Source organism: Sparus aurata, chromosome 12 (genome assembly GCF_900880675.1).
Source record: "Sparus aurata chromosome 12, fSpaAur1.1, whole genome shotgun sequence".
In the NCBI taxonomy this organism is placed as follows: domain Eukaryota; kingdom Metazoa; phylum Chordata; class Actinopteri; order Spariformes; family Sparidae; genus Sparus; species Sparus aurata.
In genome coordinates this window covers 21,891,794-21,906,374 of record NC_044198.1, presented here as the reverse complement: position 1 = coordinate 21,906,374, position 14,581 = coordinate 21,891,794, and the positions used below count along the sequence as shown (strand labels likewise).

The window sequence follows — 14,581 nt, the reverse complement described above, 5'->3', positions numbered from 1 at the left end:
TGGTTCAACTAAGATTGATAAGCAAGCCTGACAGTCTACAGTCTACACATTTTTGATTGTTGTCATGCTTTCTATGTATTTTCTCAGCAACACTTCAGTGTAGCTTATGTCATCTGCCAACTTCTAAATGTTGCTATGACTCATGAGTCAAAGCTTTGCCGATAGAACTCACTTCTTTTCTAGGTCAGGGTTATTGACATATAAGAAGGCAAATTAATGCAGCCAGCAGCTTGTAACGTTTGAAGTGGCATGGTCATGAGGTTATTTGATAATTTTTCCCCATGACTTGATTAAATGTTTTGATCCATCATCTCTGTCTTCTGCAGCATGAAACGAGAGTGCTGCGGGTTAAGGTCATTGCAGGAATTGATCTGGCGAAGAAAGACATCATCGGAGCCAGGTGAGCATCACAGGGTTTTCTTTTGGGGGGGGGGACACAGTAGGAGATGGTGTTATCATCAGGGGGTTCTTAGCAGTTAGACTGTTATGTCATTTCATCGTTGTGAGGTTGATGTGTGGGCCTCATCATTGGACTTGCTGTGAACTGTTCCCTCTCATATCACGTGTTTTGTCAGTTTTATGACTATTTTGCAACACACAACATTTAAGCAAAGCACTTTAGTCAACGATCATGATTTGTCAGGGATTTTTATACAGGGAAAGCCAAACACACAGAACCTTTATTTATTATTGCACTTAGCATCTGGCTCTTTGATTTAGAATGCCTCCCTCAGTCTGTCCTTTCGCCCTTGTACAGCAGAGTTTCGTGCTTTCACTACATTCCTTTTACTTAGAAAAACCTTGAACTCTAAGTGTTAATCAATGATTACCTACGTGCGTCTCCTGTCCTCCTCATTACCCACCTTCATAACAGGTTTTCCAGATAAAGCGTTGAGTAATAATTATAAATACCACAAACTTTCTCCCATGTAGGAAGACTCAGACGTTATACTTAAAACTTTGTTGGTCTTCAAAGCGTCAGTTTCATCAAGGAGCCTCTTTTGTCTAGTGTCGTCAGACGTCCTATCCCCATGTGTGATTCTGTGATGAAGTTTAACTCGACTGTTATCACAACTTTTATGTGACGTTGCATAATACCTCTCTATGGAGATGCATTTGAAGTTGTTTTGCATGGCTGAGCGCTGTGACTTCTACCCTCAGAATTTTAATTACCTACGTCTGAGTACCTGCAGGGCTGAAAACGATGTGATCACTTAATGATACACAGAGTGACCATCAATCACTGCCTGCTCGTTATCATTTTTTAATGCGCTAAACGGGCGCTCTAATGAACTTGCTCCTTCTTTGTGTAGACTACATGGATCATTGTGTCAGACTTGGCCAGAACTAGAAGGTTCTGCCTGTTGATTTTGAATGGGCGAAATAAAATGAGTGAACCCATTCATGTTCTGGATTCATCAGATTAGGGATGTCTTGATTTTTTATTGTACATTGATCGAAATGAGCTTCCAATTTTGATCACTGAAATCTATATTCCTTTTGTCTCTTCTCTCTCTCCAAATGTGCCTATGTGTGCATCAACAATTCAAAGGTGTTCTGGAAAGTTTACTGGTAGCCAGACATAATAAGTGACTTCCAGAACAACTGACTGGTACTGAAACGAACTCCGATAGTGTGCTAAGGAGTTTTGGGGTTTATTTTTCTTATTTTCAGAGATCCTCTATTGGTTCGTTTGGGATGAGAACTGGTCTTTGCAACAAACTTATATTATCCTTTGTAGTTTATTCTTTTATCCCTGAAGGGTGGTATTTTTTGTTGAACTTTGTTGTTAAAAAACAAAAAACGAATATAAAAAAACTGCTTGTTATTTTAAAAATGTCATCCATATGCATGAGAAGTGCACTGCTGTTGTGTTAGGAAAGGCTAAGAACAGGTTGCCTCATTGAAGATTGTGATTTATCATTCTTTAATGGCATGCTCATCAGTAAGTTCTGCGGCTAAACAACAAGCACGAGAAGGTCCAAGAATAGTCTAGATGAGACAACACCCACTTCGAGCAAAGCTTTACTCATACAATCAGGAATGGATGATTTTATTCCACCTACAGTTATGAAAAAAAACCAACAACTGAAATTCGTATTTTCTGTGTGCACTTGGCATCCGGCTGAAAAATGACGGGTTTAAGCCTCATTTAGATTTAAACACTGCTCCCACTGTTGTAAATAGTAACGCTTTTGTACATGAGCGATGAGAAAGCCGACATTGTCGGAGAGAGAGCCTTGCATGTTTATCACTGTGTGAATGCTACTCACATGCCAGAGTGCATGTGTTCGCATCCTGATGCCCTGCTGGCAGGACAGTTCAGCCTGGCTCAGGAGAAATCTGAACTGTAATGAAGAAACACTGAATGAGGTCTCGATGTGTGGATAGCTACCACAGGAGACAGTGCTGACTTGGCAGACTGTCACTTCATAAGTTGCTCAAACAGTGCTGGCTTGTTCTTTTCTTCTTTTTGCTCCAAACCTGTTCCTGTTACCGCTGTATTCTTTAATACAGCGGGTTTGTTCTATTGTGTTCTGCTCTCCGGACTAAACGAAACACACCTAGGTTTTGTTTTTGTTGCTCTTGTGAGGTGTTGATAGAAAGTTGAGGAATTCACGTCCAGTCAAACAACAAGTGGACCAGGCTACCATTTGAATCCAGCAGCCCATGCTAGCTTTCATCTCCTGGTGTTGACCTGAAGTAGCCTGTTTCCCTCAGCAGAATTTTGTTGATAGAGGGAAGGAGACAAGAAGGAGTCTCAGTGCAATCAAGATACAGAAGGCCCATTGTTTCTGTTTAGTCACAGAACTGCGCAAACACACAATTAGAGGCTGTGGGGTTCTGGGAGACATTAATTAGCAATCAAGCTAAAGCAGTTTTGCTCGGGGTAAGTTTGCAGCTCATTTTTTGATATTTCCCCTTGCTTCTGCCTTTTTCCCCGGTTCCCTCTCAGCTGCATTGGTAAAATCAATGTAAGGCTGAGCTCCAACAGGCAGGCAAAATCTAATTTTGGGTACATCCATACTGGAATTAGACGGGTGCTTGTATCAATTCTGGATGGCCATAAAAAATCCCATGGAAACTGATTAAGGCAAATCAGATTTGAAACACATTCGTAGATGGTTTGAAATGCAAGTCAAATCAGATTTCAAACCTTGTGTGTTAAGTCTGGCAACTGCAATCAAAACGTCATTTGCTGCACAGGAAACGCTACATGCCTCACCCAGAGGATGAAGGAGAAAGAACGATTAAGTTATTTGTGTCATCTGGGAAGATTGAAAGCTCTGTAATGCAGCTAGATATTGTGTCATTGTGAAGAATGAGATGATGCCTCTCTTTTCCTCATGTAGCCTGCAGCTTGGTTTTGCACAGACAGGCATCTGTTATGTTATGTGTACACATTGACAGAAGTTCGCTCAGGACACTCAGTAGATGAGCAGAAAAGGACAGATAAGTTAAATTCTATTGCAGGGCTGCACGGTAGTGGAAAAAACCAGTGTTGTGATGTTTTGGTTTTCTGCTGTTTATGGAAGAAATATAGGAATTATCACCAGATAACATGAATAGCTCTATTTAAAAATGATTAATCCTTCAAGAATTATTTGGGTGATTTTGTAGTGGGGTCCATTTTGTCAAACAACCAAAGGAGCCTCTGCTTTATTTGATGAATTGATCAGGAATCAGGTTATTGGTGGTTCGATGTGATTGCGGAGCCAGATGTCACTTATATTACAAGCAGCAAAATGTTACTACTTTATAGTAGGGCTGCAGCTTACAATTATTTCATTGTCACCTTGTGTCTTTGTCGATTATTTTTTTGATTAATTGAAGTTGTTTGGCCGGTAAAATATGAGAAAAATGTTGATCAGTGTTCCCCCACGATAACCTTTTCTTCCTAACCCCAAAATATTCAGTTGAGTTTCATGGTGGAAAAAAGAAGCCAGAAAATATTTACTTTAAAGAAGCAAGAATCAAAGAATGTTGAGAAGGAACAAGTCTAATTATCCTTAAAAACTTGGGATAAAGTGATTAATTATTAGAATTGCTGGTGATTAATAGCAGTAGTAGTTAACAACTACAACTACTTCATGGACCTCTTTGACATTTCAGGATTAGTCCATCAGATTAGATCGTATCAGCTTTAATGGCCAAGTTCGTAGACACATACAAGGATTTTTACTTGTTTGGACTATAGAAACGGGAAGCTAAAAAAAAGGACAACTCTCAGTTAAGTAATTTTTCAAACATTTTCCAGCTCCAATGTGAGAATTTGCTGTTTGAGTGATCTTACATGACTGTGAAACGAGCGTTTTTGCACTGTTGGTCAGACAAAACAAGACATTTGGGCTTGTGGGTGTAGTGATTTTTTTATGTTTTCTGACATTTTGAAAAGGAAAGAAAAGAGTTGTGAGTTGCAGCCTTACTCCAAAGTTCAATATTGTACTGCAGCCTGAATTTGGATATCTTCATTGGATATGAAAATACTTTAAATGCTCTTTGAATAGCATACACGATATGCTTTGGTGGGATCAGACTGCTCACTGTGTTTAGATCTCAGCAGGAGCGAGCCAGGTGGAACAGCACGACTTACCTTGGAGCACTTGTGCACACTCTGTCTCGTTTCACATACCCATTGAGAGCAGTTTCTGTCGTCATTTCTGATTCCTGATATGAAAGGGTTAAAGGTTAACAACCCCTCAGCCTCCATGTTTGTTATTTGTTGACAGTGCCACCTCTTAAAATACTACCTGCTCCATCATGTGATACAGGAATACATATATGTGTAAAATACTGATATAATAGGAACAAGACGCAAAAAACACATTTGTCTCAGCATTGTGTTATCCAGATTTGTTTTTAATGTAATATGTTTCATGTCCGAATGTCTGCCGTCAACGCACAGAGACTTGTGAGAAGTTTTCTTCAAAGAGAGGTTTTGGAAAGTTTATAACCTGACACTGTACTTTGTGATGCCCACTGGGACTGACATCAGTAGAGTAATTGGTCTACCTGGTGAATAGCGAAGCTCTGCCCCACTGTCCAGAACTCACTGGAGATTTCTACGCTGTCAGCACCTTCAAATAAACCAATTGGCTGTTTTTAAATAGCAGGCACATACACTCTGCTTACTATTTGCACCACTCACCTCAAAATGCAGTTTCTATTTTTAGCCCTCTGCTTTGTCAGTCGGACATTATAGCCTTATCTTACAATAACCAAATGCAAGCAGTTTTTTTTTTCTGCTGGGCTGTTTGTGGCAGACTCAGGTTTCAGGTCTTGAAACAAGCGGTGTGTTCGAGTGTAGTTTAGCAGTATGGGCTCTGGCACCTGCGGTCAGTTAATGTGAGGTTTGGCATACTGTGCTGTCATGTATACGGTATGTTTTTTATTTATTTGTGTGTATATGTATATATACTATATGGATCCCTAATTCCTTTTAAGACCTAAGAGTGTGCAGACTTGTATGCAGACTTTCATTGATGATTATTATTAAATTTCTTTGGATAAATAGATATCAATAATGGATATTTTTCAGAGACCTGTGTACATTACATCCATGACTATTCTTTATTCTCTATAATTATTTTATTGAGTATTGAAGCCCCGGCGATACTCAGTTTTTTGGGATGGACACAAATCTTGGGTGGTAAAACTATTCAAATCGATACATTGGCTGATATATGAAAATTTTTTTGACAATAACCCCTTAAACACATGTGACCAAGATTTGAAACAGGGGCATAATATGTAATAGTAAATAATTGTAATAATGATTAAGTAATCATTTTGAATTATACCAAATATCTTTTTTTGCATTATAATCTTCATATGTGTACATTTAGGGCAACACGGCACCGATACTGATCTATCTGTTATAGGCCAATATTGGGTGATAATGTCGACTGCTGTTCTGTTCAGCTGTTGTTGTCCTAGTTCATAGCTATACAATGCTGGTTGCAGCGGTATACTGTGGTATGATGATTGATGATTGACGAATATCTTACCATGTACATTTGCTTAACTACAGTATTAAAAACTCCTGTATTATTGATATTGAATACAATAATATTTCAAGTTTATATCAGTTTTCATGCAGGTCAGAATGTGATAATTTGTGAAATTGTAATAGAGCGCATGTTTAAAAAAGTCTTAAAGTCTTTTGTTTTCATTCTGTTAAGGGCCATTGTAACTTGGAATAATGATAATGATGATGAAAATATTGCGTAATACTGTTAACCATGATATTGTGAAACCATGATTTCAGAGATGATTGTACAATGAGAATCTCTTACCGCTGCAGTCCTGCGTGTCTCTCAGTGCACTGTGAGCAATGAAAACATTGAGGCAAATTCCTGGTTTGAGTTCACACACTGGCAATTCTGATTATCAAAATCTGCTAAGCACTTAAAGTTGCAACTTAATGCTTAGCTAGATTTACACTTAGTCAGATAATACCTTATTTAAGACATAATTGTGTTTGTTTTGTTCATACTGTTTTGACTTATCTTTATGTTTTGGTGTCAATACTGAAAAGAATTTAATCCTTCAGCAATCCCATCTTTATATTTGAAATATTAGTGGGTACGTACTCATAAGATTGTAGGGAACAGATTTGTACCTGTGAATCTGCCTGAGCTGCTACAAAGTGAGAACTGTGACGGACGCAAGATCTTTTAATTGTCTCTAATTGTTCTTCATTCCTGTTTTGCTTGTTGCAGCGATCCTTACGTCAAACTTTCCCTCTATGTTGCGGATGAAAACAAAGAGCTTGCCTTAGTCCAAACAAAAACCATTAAAAAGGTAGGTAAGAAGGTAAGAACTGACTTTGATGATTATATCTGTGGTGTGCTGTTGCTCCCTCCCTTGTCCTGCACAGACCTTTGGCTTTTAGTTTCAGACTTGAACTCTTGCAGCCTCTCCTGACACAGTAATCTCCTCCCACACCTGCACCTGCACTTACCGTACAGCTTCTCAAATGTGGCTCTGTTCACTCTCCTTTTAAGTCACAGGTTTTAGATCACCTCCTCATGCCACCCCCACCTTTGCACCATTTTTGGCAATCATATCATGTTGAGAGCCACAGGAAAACACCAGAAAGCGGTGCTTCCTTTCCTTCTCAGTAGAGAGTAGATGGAGACGAGCTCTTTTTCCCCCCAGTGGCCTATTTTGGGGAGGAAATCTGTTCTCAGCAGGGGGAGCCATTACTTGCTATAAATGTAAACTCCATTCAGAGGATATTTTAATGTCAAAGTAGGCTGTGACATTGAACCAAATGTCCATATATTCAGTGCTCACATTGTGGGTTTGGCTATATGTTTAAAAATAAAGTCATAATAGGCATGCAGAACACATAATGCATGTTATTAACTGGCTATCATTATTTAAAATAGATACTAATGATAACATAAACCTTACTGTGCAAGCAGCCTCTCATTTGTTTTTGAATTCACCTTTTCAGGTTAGTTCAGGTTAGCATCATGTAGCTGCTGGCCAACCCTCTGCTGGAGTCAGGCTGCAGCTCAGGCCTCCACGCAGGCAGACATATGCTGCCAGTGGCCATGGTTGCCTTATTGGATATAAATAGCTGACAATGCACTGCTATGTGGAGCAGAAAAGGAAGCATCGCTGCTCGGCTTCTCTGTGGGCTCTATGTGTCTTTAAGTGGGACACCTTTGATGGCATCTTTGTTGCTGGAGCTAAGAGTTTGGCTTGTGGCAAGATAGAATAAAAAGTGATGTCTAATATGACAAGAAAATGAAGAGCCACGCTGAGACTAACATCAGTAACTAGAAGCTGCACTGAGCTTATACGAGGCGTTGATATTTGGCAAACTATTCAATGAATTTCACGATTTGATCAAGAAGAATTTGTCAGACGTTAAATTGGCCTTTTGTCAAAGGGCAGTGGGTTCATTTGTTATTCTGCTTCTTCAGCAGATGTTTTAACTGACGTGCTATTTTATCGCTGCCGTAAAATGTTGCAAAGTGTTTATTAATCAGAGCGACCTGTGAAATTAAGGCTTCATTGACAATCTAGTGTTTAAGTCGTTTCAATCACCGAAGGAATTTTAATGAGATGTGTCACATAGTTCTCAGTCCAATAAAGAATTGAATGTGTGAGGCAGAAGGAGAGAGCCTGCACATCCACACACAGAGCTGACCCATCCAGAAAGTGGGTGAAAATCCTCATGGCTGTTAATCTTAGGGACTAACGCCAATCACTGGGACATGTTAGAGCTACAAACTTGCTCTAACGGTGTAAGAGGATCATTGACGCACAAGTCGGAGCCTAATTTCTCACTTGGGCTCTGTTCTCTCACTACCAGTTGGATGGGTTTCATACATCTGTTCTGTTTTCTGTGCAAACAGATGATGTTGTTCAGTGGGCTTTATCACACGGTTAAAGCAACAAATCTAACTGCCTGGAGAAAGATGGTTGATTGTTGAGACTAATCCCCTGATCTTGAAATACGGACGTTTGGGTCTGACATCAACCCAAAGCTTCACTATAGAGTGATGGAGAAATTCTGCATGTTTTTAGGCTAACCCAAACGTTAGCATCACCCTAGTTCCCTCGGCAAATTTAAATTAGATTTGGATTATTTCAGAAAATGCTAAAATTAGACTATAAATGAAGTATGACTTCAGCGTAAAGACATTTAACGTTAAACTTCCCCAACAACTTCTGTAATCTCATTTAGCCACTTGTTAGCAACCATCTTCTTAAGACAAACAAAACACTTGATAATTCAAATGTGGGGTATTTACTGACATATTTTATGTCTAAGAATAAATATCTTAAGCATGTGTTAACCATAGGCCTTATTTCAGACATTTAATTGATAGCCTGTTGACTTTGAGACAAGGGAACTGGAAGTGCAAAAATTTGTACTTATTTTGAGGTTTAAGGACTCATTCCTGCGGCACTCTATTTGACAACGTGGGGATGAGACACAACAATAGACAATCTTTCTCCAGGAAGTTACATTTTGTTTCCTTAATTAATTAGTAGTCTAACCACGTCTATGCCTTGTGTTTTCAGACCCTCAATCCCAAATGGAACGAGGAATTCTACTTCAGAGTGAGTACATTTTATGCCCCTTTCTTCTTAGTATCCTTCACTACGATGGTCTGTTATTGCCTTTGTTTACTCTCGAGTGGTAGTGTTAGAGTTGTTAATCTTTGGTTGCAGTTTAACTGAGAGCTGAGCCCCACCTCCTCTACCACTGTAATCAAGCAGACCGTGTTAGACTTTGGAATCTTAGCCTCATGTGTACAGTTGTTCCCCACTGATTACTTATAAAAGAATGAAAGTTCAGTCGTGTAGAAGATTTACCTTCTTGTAGCCGCACTATTTGTGAATTATTTGGATGCAAAAACAAGCAGACAGTTGTTTGTAACGTGTTTGTTTGCATGTTCATCTGCATTGGTTTTGCATGCCACGTAACCACTGGATGACTGCTGTATTTATCTCCCCTGTTATTTTGTTGTCAACGCAGGTGTGTCCACAGAATCACAGGCTACTCTTTGAGGTGTTTGATGAAAACAGATTGGTAAGATTCACATTTTGCAACCCCTTTCCTTTCCCTCGCTCTGCTGCTTGTATCACACGTTATTTTTTAATTTGTCATGTCTGTCAGCAGCTGATTTATTTATTTCCTCCCACCGAGATTGTACCTCCTTCAGTTTGGATGCAATTTGTTTGTACTTTGTGCAAATTGATAGTAGGCTTTCTAGTTGCACTGTCTTTTATGTTCAAGTATCAATTATCTCATGAAATCAATGGGATGATGATAAAATGGTTATCGCAGCTCACTTTCCCAAATCATTTTCCCAGAATAGCACTGCTTCTTTTCGCCCAATTTGCAACCTGGAATGTATTGTGTTGACTTTATCTGAACCCCCATGTCTTCACAGTCTTCTTCTTGTGGTCTTTCTTGACATATTGCTAGATTTGATAATGCAGTGTTTCACATTGTGTCAAAAGAAATGCATTGTGGTCCACGTGGAAGAGACCTGAGCAGAAGCTGCAGTGTACAGCCTGTTTATCTGCTAGTTTAATTGCTCTGCTTTGAGGCTGTACTCCATTAACAAATAGTACATTCCTCTTATGTCAAATTTCTCAGATTTCCCCCGCAGACGAGCACGCTAGCTCCCTCGACTTGTGAAGTTAAGCCTGTTGTAGGCCCTCAGTTGCCATGACAACTAGATTAAATGTCTGCACAATGTCAAGAGTTGCAGCAATTAAAAACAGCGGCTCTTAATAGCCTTAATGATCAATTCACTAATTCACAGTTGTGTATAACCTTGGCAAACTACCTTCGGAAGAAACAGAGGGGACTGAAGTGGTTGTTGGCGCAATGAAGACAATGTTCTGTGGAAGAAGTGCGAGCCTTCCTTGAAAAGGGTTTAGGAATGCAAGGATGTTTGTTTCTATTGACTTCTCTGTAACTCTTGGATCTGTATCTTTGAGTTTGATTTATAACAAAACAAACGGAGGATGCAGCCCATCATAGTATTGATGTTCTTGGCCTGATAAGGCACATTCTGTCTGAGTCTCACAGATTCAGGGCTACTGCTTTTGTACATTGAGGAGTTACGTGGGAGGCTGGAAGATTTTAACTTGTGTAGTGTTTTTTTTTTGTAACTCCACATTCTCTTGTTTTCCTGATAATATAATCTTTGCAGAAAGTCACTCATGCAGTGAGTTAAAGCTGCATGTTTCATGTACTGTTAAACTCAGTGCATACATTGGTGTGTGTTGTGTTTGACTGTCCTACACGCCTGTGCAGAGGAGATTCACTGGCAGTCAGCCTACTTACAAAAGGGCAGCTCTAATTTTTACCCTAGTACAGTGGGAGATCTCTGTTTGCGGTATAGAAGAGGATGACACAAGAAAGCACGGCAGAGGCAGCCTCAAGCCTGGTCATCTCCTTATATGTCTGAAGAGGTGCTTTTCTGTCTATCTCTAGGTGCATGCCAAGGCAGCTCCTCCACCACTGGCCAGCATTTCTTTGAAGAGGCTGCTTGTGCTCTTGCATCCATTAATTTTATGGTTTATTTGTCAGAAGAGATGAAAAGTTAGACTAAACGCTCTGCTGTAGCACACATGAGAGATTGTGGTTCACTTCTGTGTACTAAATGTTGACTCGCACAAAATATAGAAGAAATACATACGAGACTTACGGTTAACATGGAACATAAATAAAGAATAAACCCACAGTACAGTGTTCTGTGCTTTGTTTGAAGCAGGCATGTTATGTCATTTGGCAAGCTGGGCTAGCTGCCATTGGACCACACATTGGCATTTTGTTTCTTTTATACAGAACACTCTCCATAACATTTCACACACACATTTATTGACTGTGCCTAACACTGTAGGCAGTGTGTCAGCACCAAGTGTAACAGGCTGCCAAGCCACGAATTGTCTTTGCTCTACAGTCTTTTCCTTTTGTCTGCCTCCAGTCAATATCGCCTGTCTCCTTGATCCCCTCTTGTCCACAATGGAGAATTCTCTTCTTTTTTGTTTTTCCCTCTCCCACAGTGGTACACCACCAGTGGTTTGGCCCTCAACTTGTTTGCAGCTTGCCTTTTTAACGCAGATAAGGTGACGCACTGAGGACTAAACCATGGGTCGAACCAGTCAGAAGCTGGAGAAGATTTTTGGATGATACAGTTCTGAAAGGCCAGATTAGCATTGGACTTTGTCAGTTCTGTGCATGGGGGCAGACAGCTCGCCCGCTAACTCTGGCCTCAGGGCAAAGAAGCCTGAAACCTCCATTTTCTCATGCTGATCCACTGGTGAATCATTGCTGCCTAGCAGCATAAAGAACGCTCTCATGAATGTACAGTATGTTGTGAAACTGTCTCTTTACCCTGTACTGTAGCCAAGTAGTATATTACAACCATCAAAATTTGTGTGCCTAATTTCAGCATTGCAGGCGAGGATCACAGCTGAGACATATCTTGGGCGGTTTTTGGACACAAACAGAGTGGCCTATAAAACCACCAGACAGACAAGTGTTTGGCTGTGTGTGGAGACAGCGTAGTCTATTCCGTTTGGAGAATACTTGGATATCTCTCTCCAGAGGATTGTGCAGTTTGCCTTATCAAAGCTGCAATCTGTCAGATATCCTGTCTTCACTCTGACTGCTGCCTCTTTTTCCTGGTCCATTTTTAGCAACAACTTCCTTGCGCTTTTTTTCCTTAATGTTTCTAAGCTACAACAACTGACAGCTTTATCTGTCCTCTAAATTGTTAGTCACCATTTTCACTCAGTGACCAGTTTAGCTGTTGAAAAAGGATATGGATGTCATATTCGGTATTGTATACAGGAGATTTAAGAGCAGTTTCTCAAATGATTATTTATTCTCTTGCTCCCTACCTTTCTTCTCCAGGGTAATCAGTAACTACAGGAAGGGTTATATTGCAACCATAAGTCATGACTTTCGAGGAAGCGAGAGTGTAGAGGTCACATTTAACAGTGATGTTTTAAGATAAGAGATGATGGTGTTTTGTGGAGGATATTTAGTGCTCCAACCAGACACTGAGCTATGCTTAGATACTGAAATAGCAGTTTAAGATAAAGGAATGAAGCAGTCAATTATGTGTAAATGAAGAAATACCAAACTGCATATTCATAGGAGTGAGCACATCGATAAGAGGTGTAGAGACAGGGAAATGGGCGGGGGTTTGAGAGAGATCATGTGAATGGAGGAAAGGGATGGATGGTGATAAGGTGGATGTGTTTTGGGGGGGGCCGGTTGGCACTTGAGGGCAGCATGGGGTTGTAACAAGAGGTGTTGGAGCCATTGGTAGTCACATGACTGACGGGCAACCCACTGTCACCTCGGAAACCAGGAGCGCCGGCCACTCTTATCCAATCATGTCAGGAATGCTGGCCGTCACTCGGCTCAGGGGCTATTTCTGCTGTCTGTCGCTAGTGCTTGGTTGTGCTAAGAGTCTGGCATACAGGGATCCTTCTTCTTTTTTTTTTTTCTTTCCCCCTCACCCTTCCTCTCTTTAGCCTCCACTGTCATTCCTGTGAGTGCGTAGTGTAAAGTTGTCAGCTCTTGCGCAGTGGCAGTCTAGTTTTGGTGGTGTAATTTCTTTCCTCAGTTTACTGTTGGAAGGAAAGTTGTGGAAGAGACTAGGAGTTGGTGGGAGGAGGGTGGGGGGGTGAGAGAGAGGGAGAGAGAGAGAGAGAGAGAGAGGGAGTGGAAGAAAAAAAAAGAGGGGATCAGTCATCTAGCCAGCCAAAGGAGAGAAGTGGGCGACACTAAGAGACCGAGACTGGAGCCAGAGGAGAGAACCAAACAGCCAGTCAGAGCAAAAGTGAGGGGGAACAGAAGCTGTGGGACGAGAGGTGAAAATGGCACAACGTCTGCGTTTGTACTTTGGCTCAGGCCGCAGTAACACAGCCCCGGAGATCCTGGAAGGAGAATCCGAGGAGCAGCAAGGAGACACGGATGTGGTCACACCGCTCCGCATGCAGCCTTCTCCTGTATCGAGGCCTTCTCAGGAGCCAGTCTCACCGAGAGCTTTTGGTTCGCGGTCGGAGCCTTCGCTTAAACGCAGCTCCTCCATGTTCATACCTCAACTCGCAGCCTACGCTGAGCCGCGGCCCACGAAGAGCTCCTCCATGCACATCTCCCTCCAGCGCTCCAATGGATCAAGTAATGGAGATGCCCGCGGTCATGCCGATAATGTCCCGCCACCCTGTTATACTCCTCCAGGACCCGCACCTGCATATTCCGAACAGATCGGAGAAGATGTTCCGAGACATCCGCCTCCTCCATACGACAGTCCGGAGTCTTTAAATTCACAAACTTTTGTGACAGAGCCCGACCTGCCCAAACGCAGGGTCTTTAGCATTGGTTCCAATGGCCATACTGTGTATAGCAGAGGCCAACCTGGTATCACTGTTGGTGGTATTTGTATCCAGAGGAACTCTCCTGATGGTTCTGACATCCAGCATTTCAGAATCCTCCCGTATGGTGGTACCGGCTGGTCTGTCCAGCAGCCGAGCTTGGACCAGTGCGCTGTTGTTAATGGTGGAACGCAGAGACTTGTGTTTCAGCTCCAGCAAAATCAGAACCAGGATCAGAGCCAGGGCAGGCAACAAGCTGCTGCATCCCAGGAAGAATGCACAGATGCTGGATTTGCCAGAATGGTGCGTTACCCCAGAATTCGATTGGAGAGAAGCTCGTCTCATCAGAGGCTGCTGCTGGAGAATCAACGCCAGAAAACTGGTACCGATAGCCAAGCTATAGAGGAGAACCAAACAGACATGGAAGCAAGAAACAGATCTAATGGCTGTACTTTCAAAATCAGTGGGGAGACTTCAAGAAGGCAGCCTCATTTCAAGATTTATTTCACTCCAGGCGGAGGTGGAGATCAGGATGTGAGTCTTGGCAATGATGGAAGGAATAATCCCAAGGTAAATAATTGGAAAACTTTAGCAGGACTGTTGGGTGGTTTGGTGAAAAAGATTTTGTAAATGTTGCAATGACAATGAGATTAGTGCTGGTTTTGTTTGGATGATAGAGAAATTAATTTGAGAATGAATAGTAAACGGT

General features: G+C 41.3%; 1 protein-coding gene across 20 annotated transcripts in view; it reads left to right on the top strand.

Moving 5' to 3' along the window:
• Positions 1–14,581, top strand: part of nedd4l (NEDD4 like E3 ubiquitin protein ligase) — a 48,349-nt gene that overhangs the window by 2,756 nt on the left and 31,012 nt on the right. For 5 of the 20 annotated variants that reach the window (XM_030435282.1, XM_030435278.1, XM_030435285.1 and 2 more), the window contains exons 2-5: positions 327–400; positions 6,723–6,804; positions 9,046–9,084; positions 9,503–9,556. In XM_030435282.1, the coding sequence (XP_030291142.1) occupies positions 327–400; positions 6,723–6,804; positions 9,046–9,084; positions 9,503–9,556 (249 nt within the window). Of the gene's footprint in view, positions 1–326; positions 401–6,722; positions 6,817–9,045; positions 9,085–9,502; positions 9,557–11,075; positions 14,443–14,581 lie in introns of those variants that run through there. The other 15 variants (XM_030435280.1, XM_030435277.1, XM_030435284.1 and 12 more) reach the window with 7 other exon arrangements.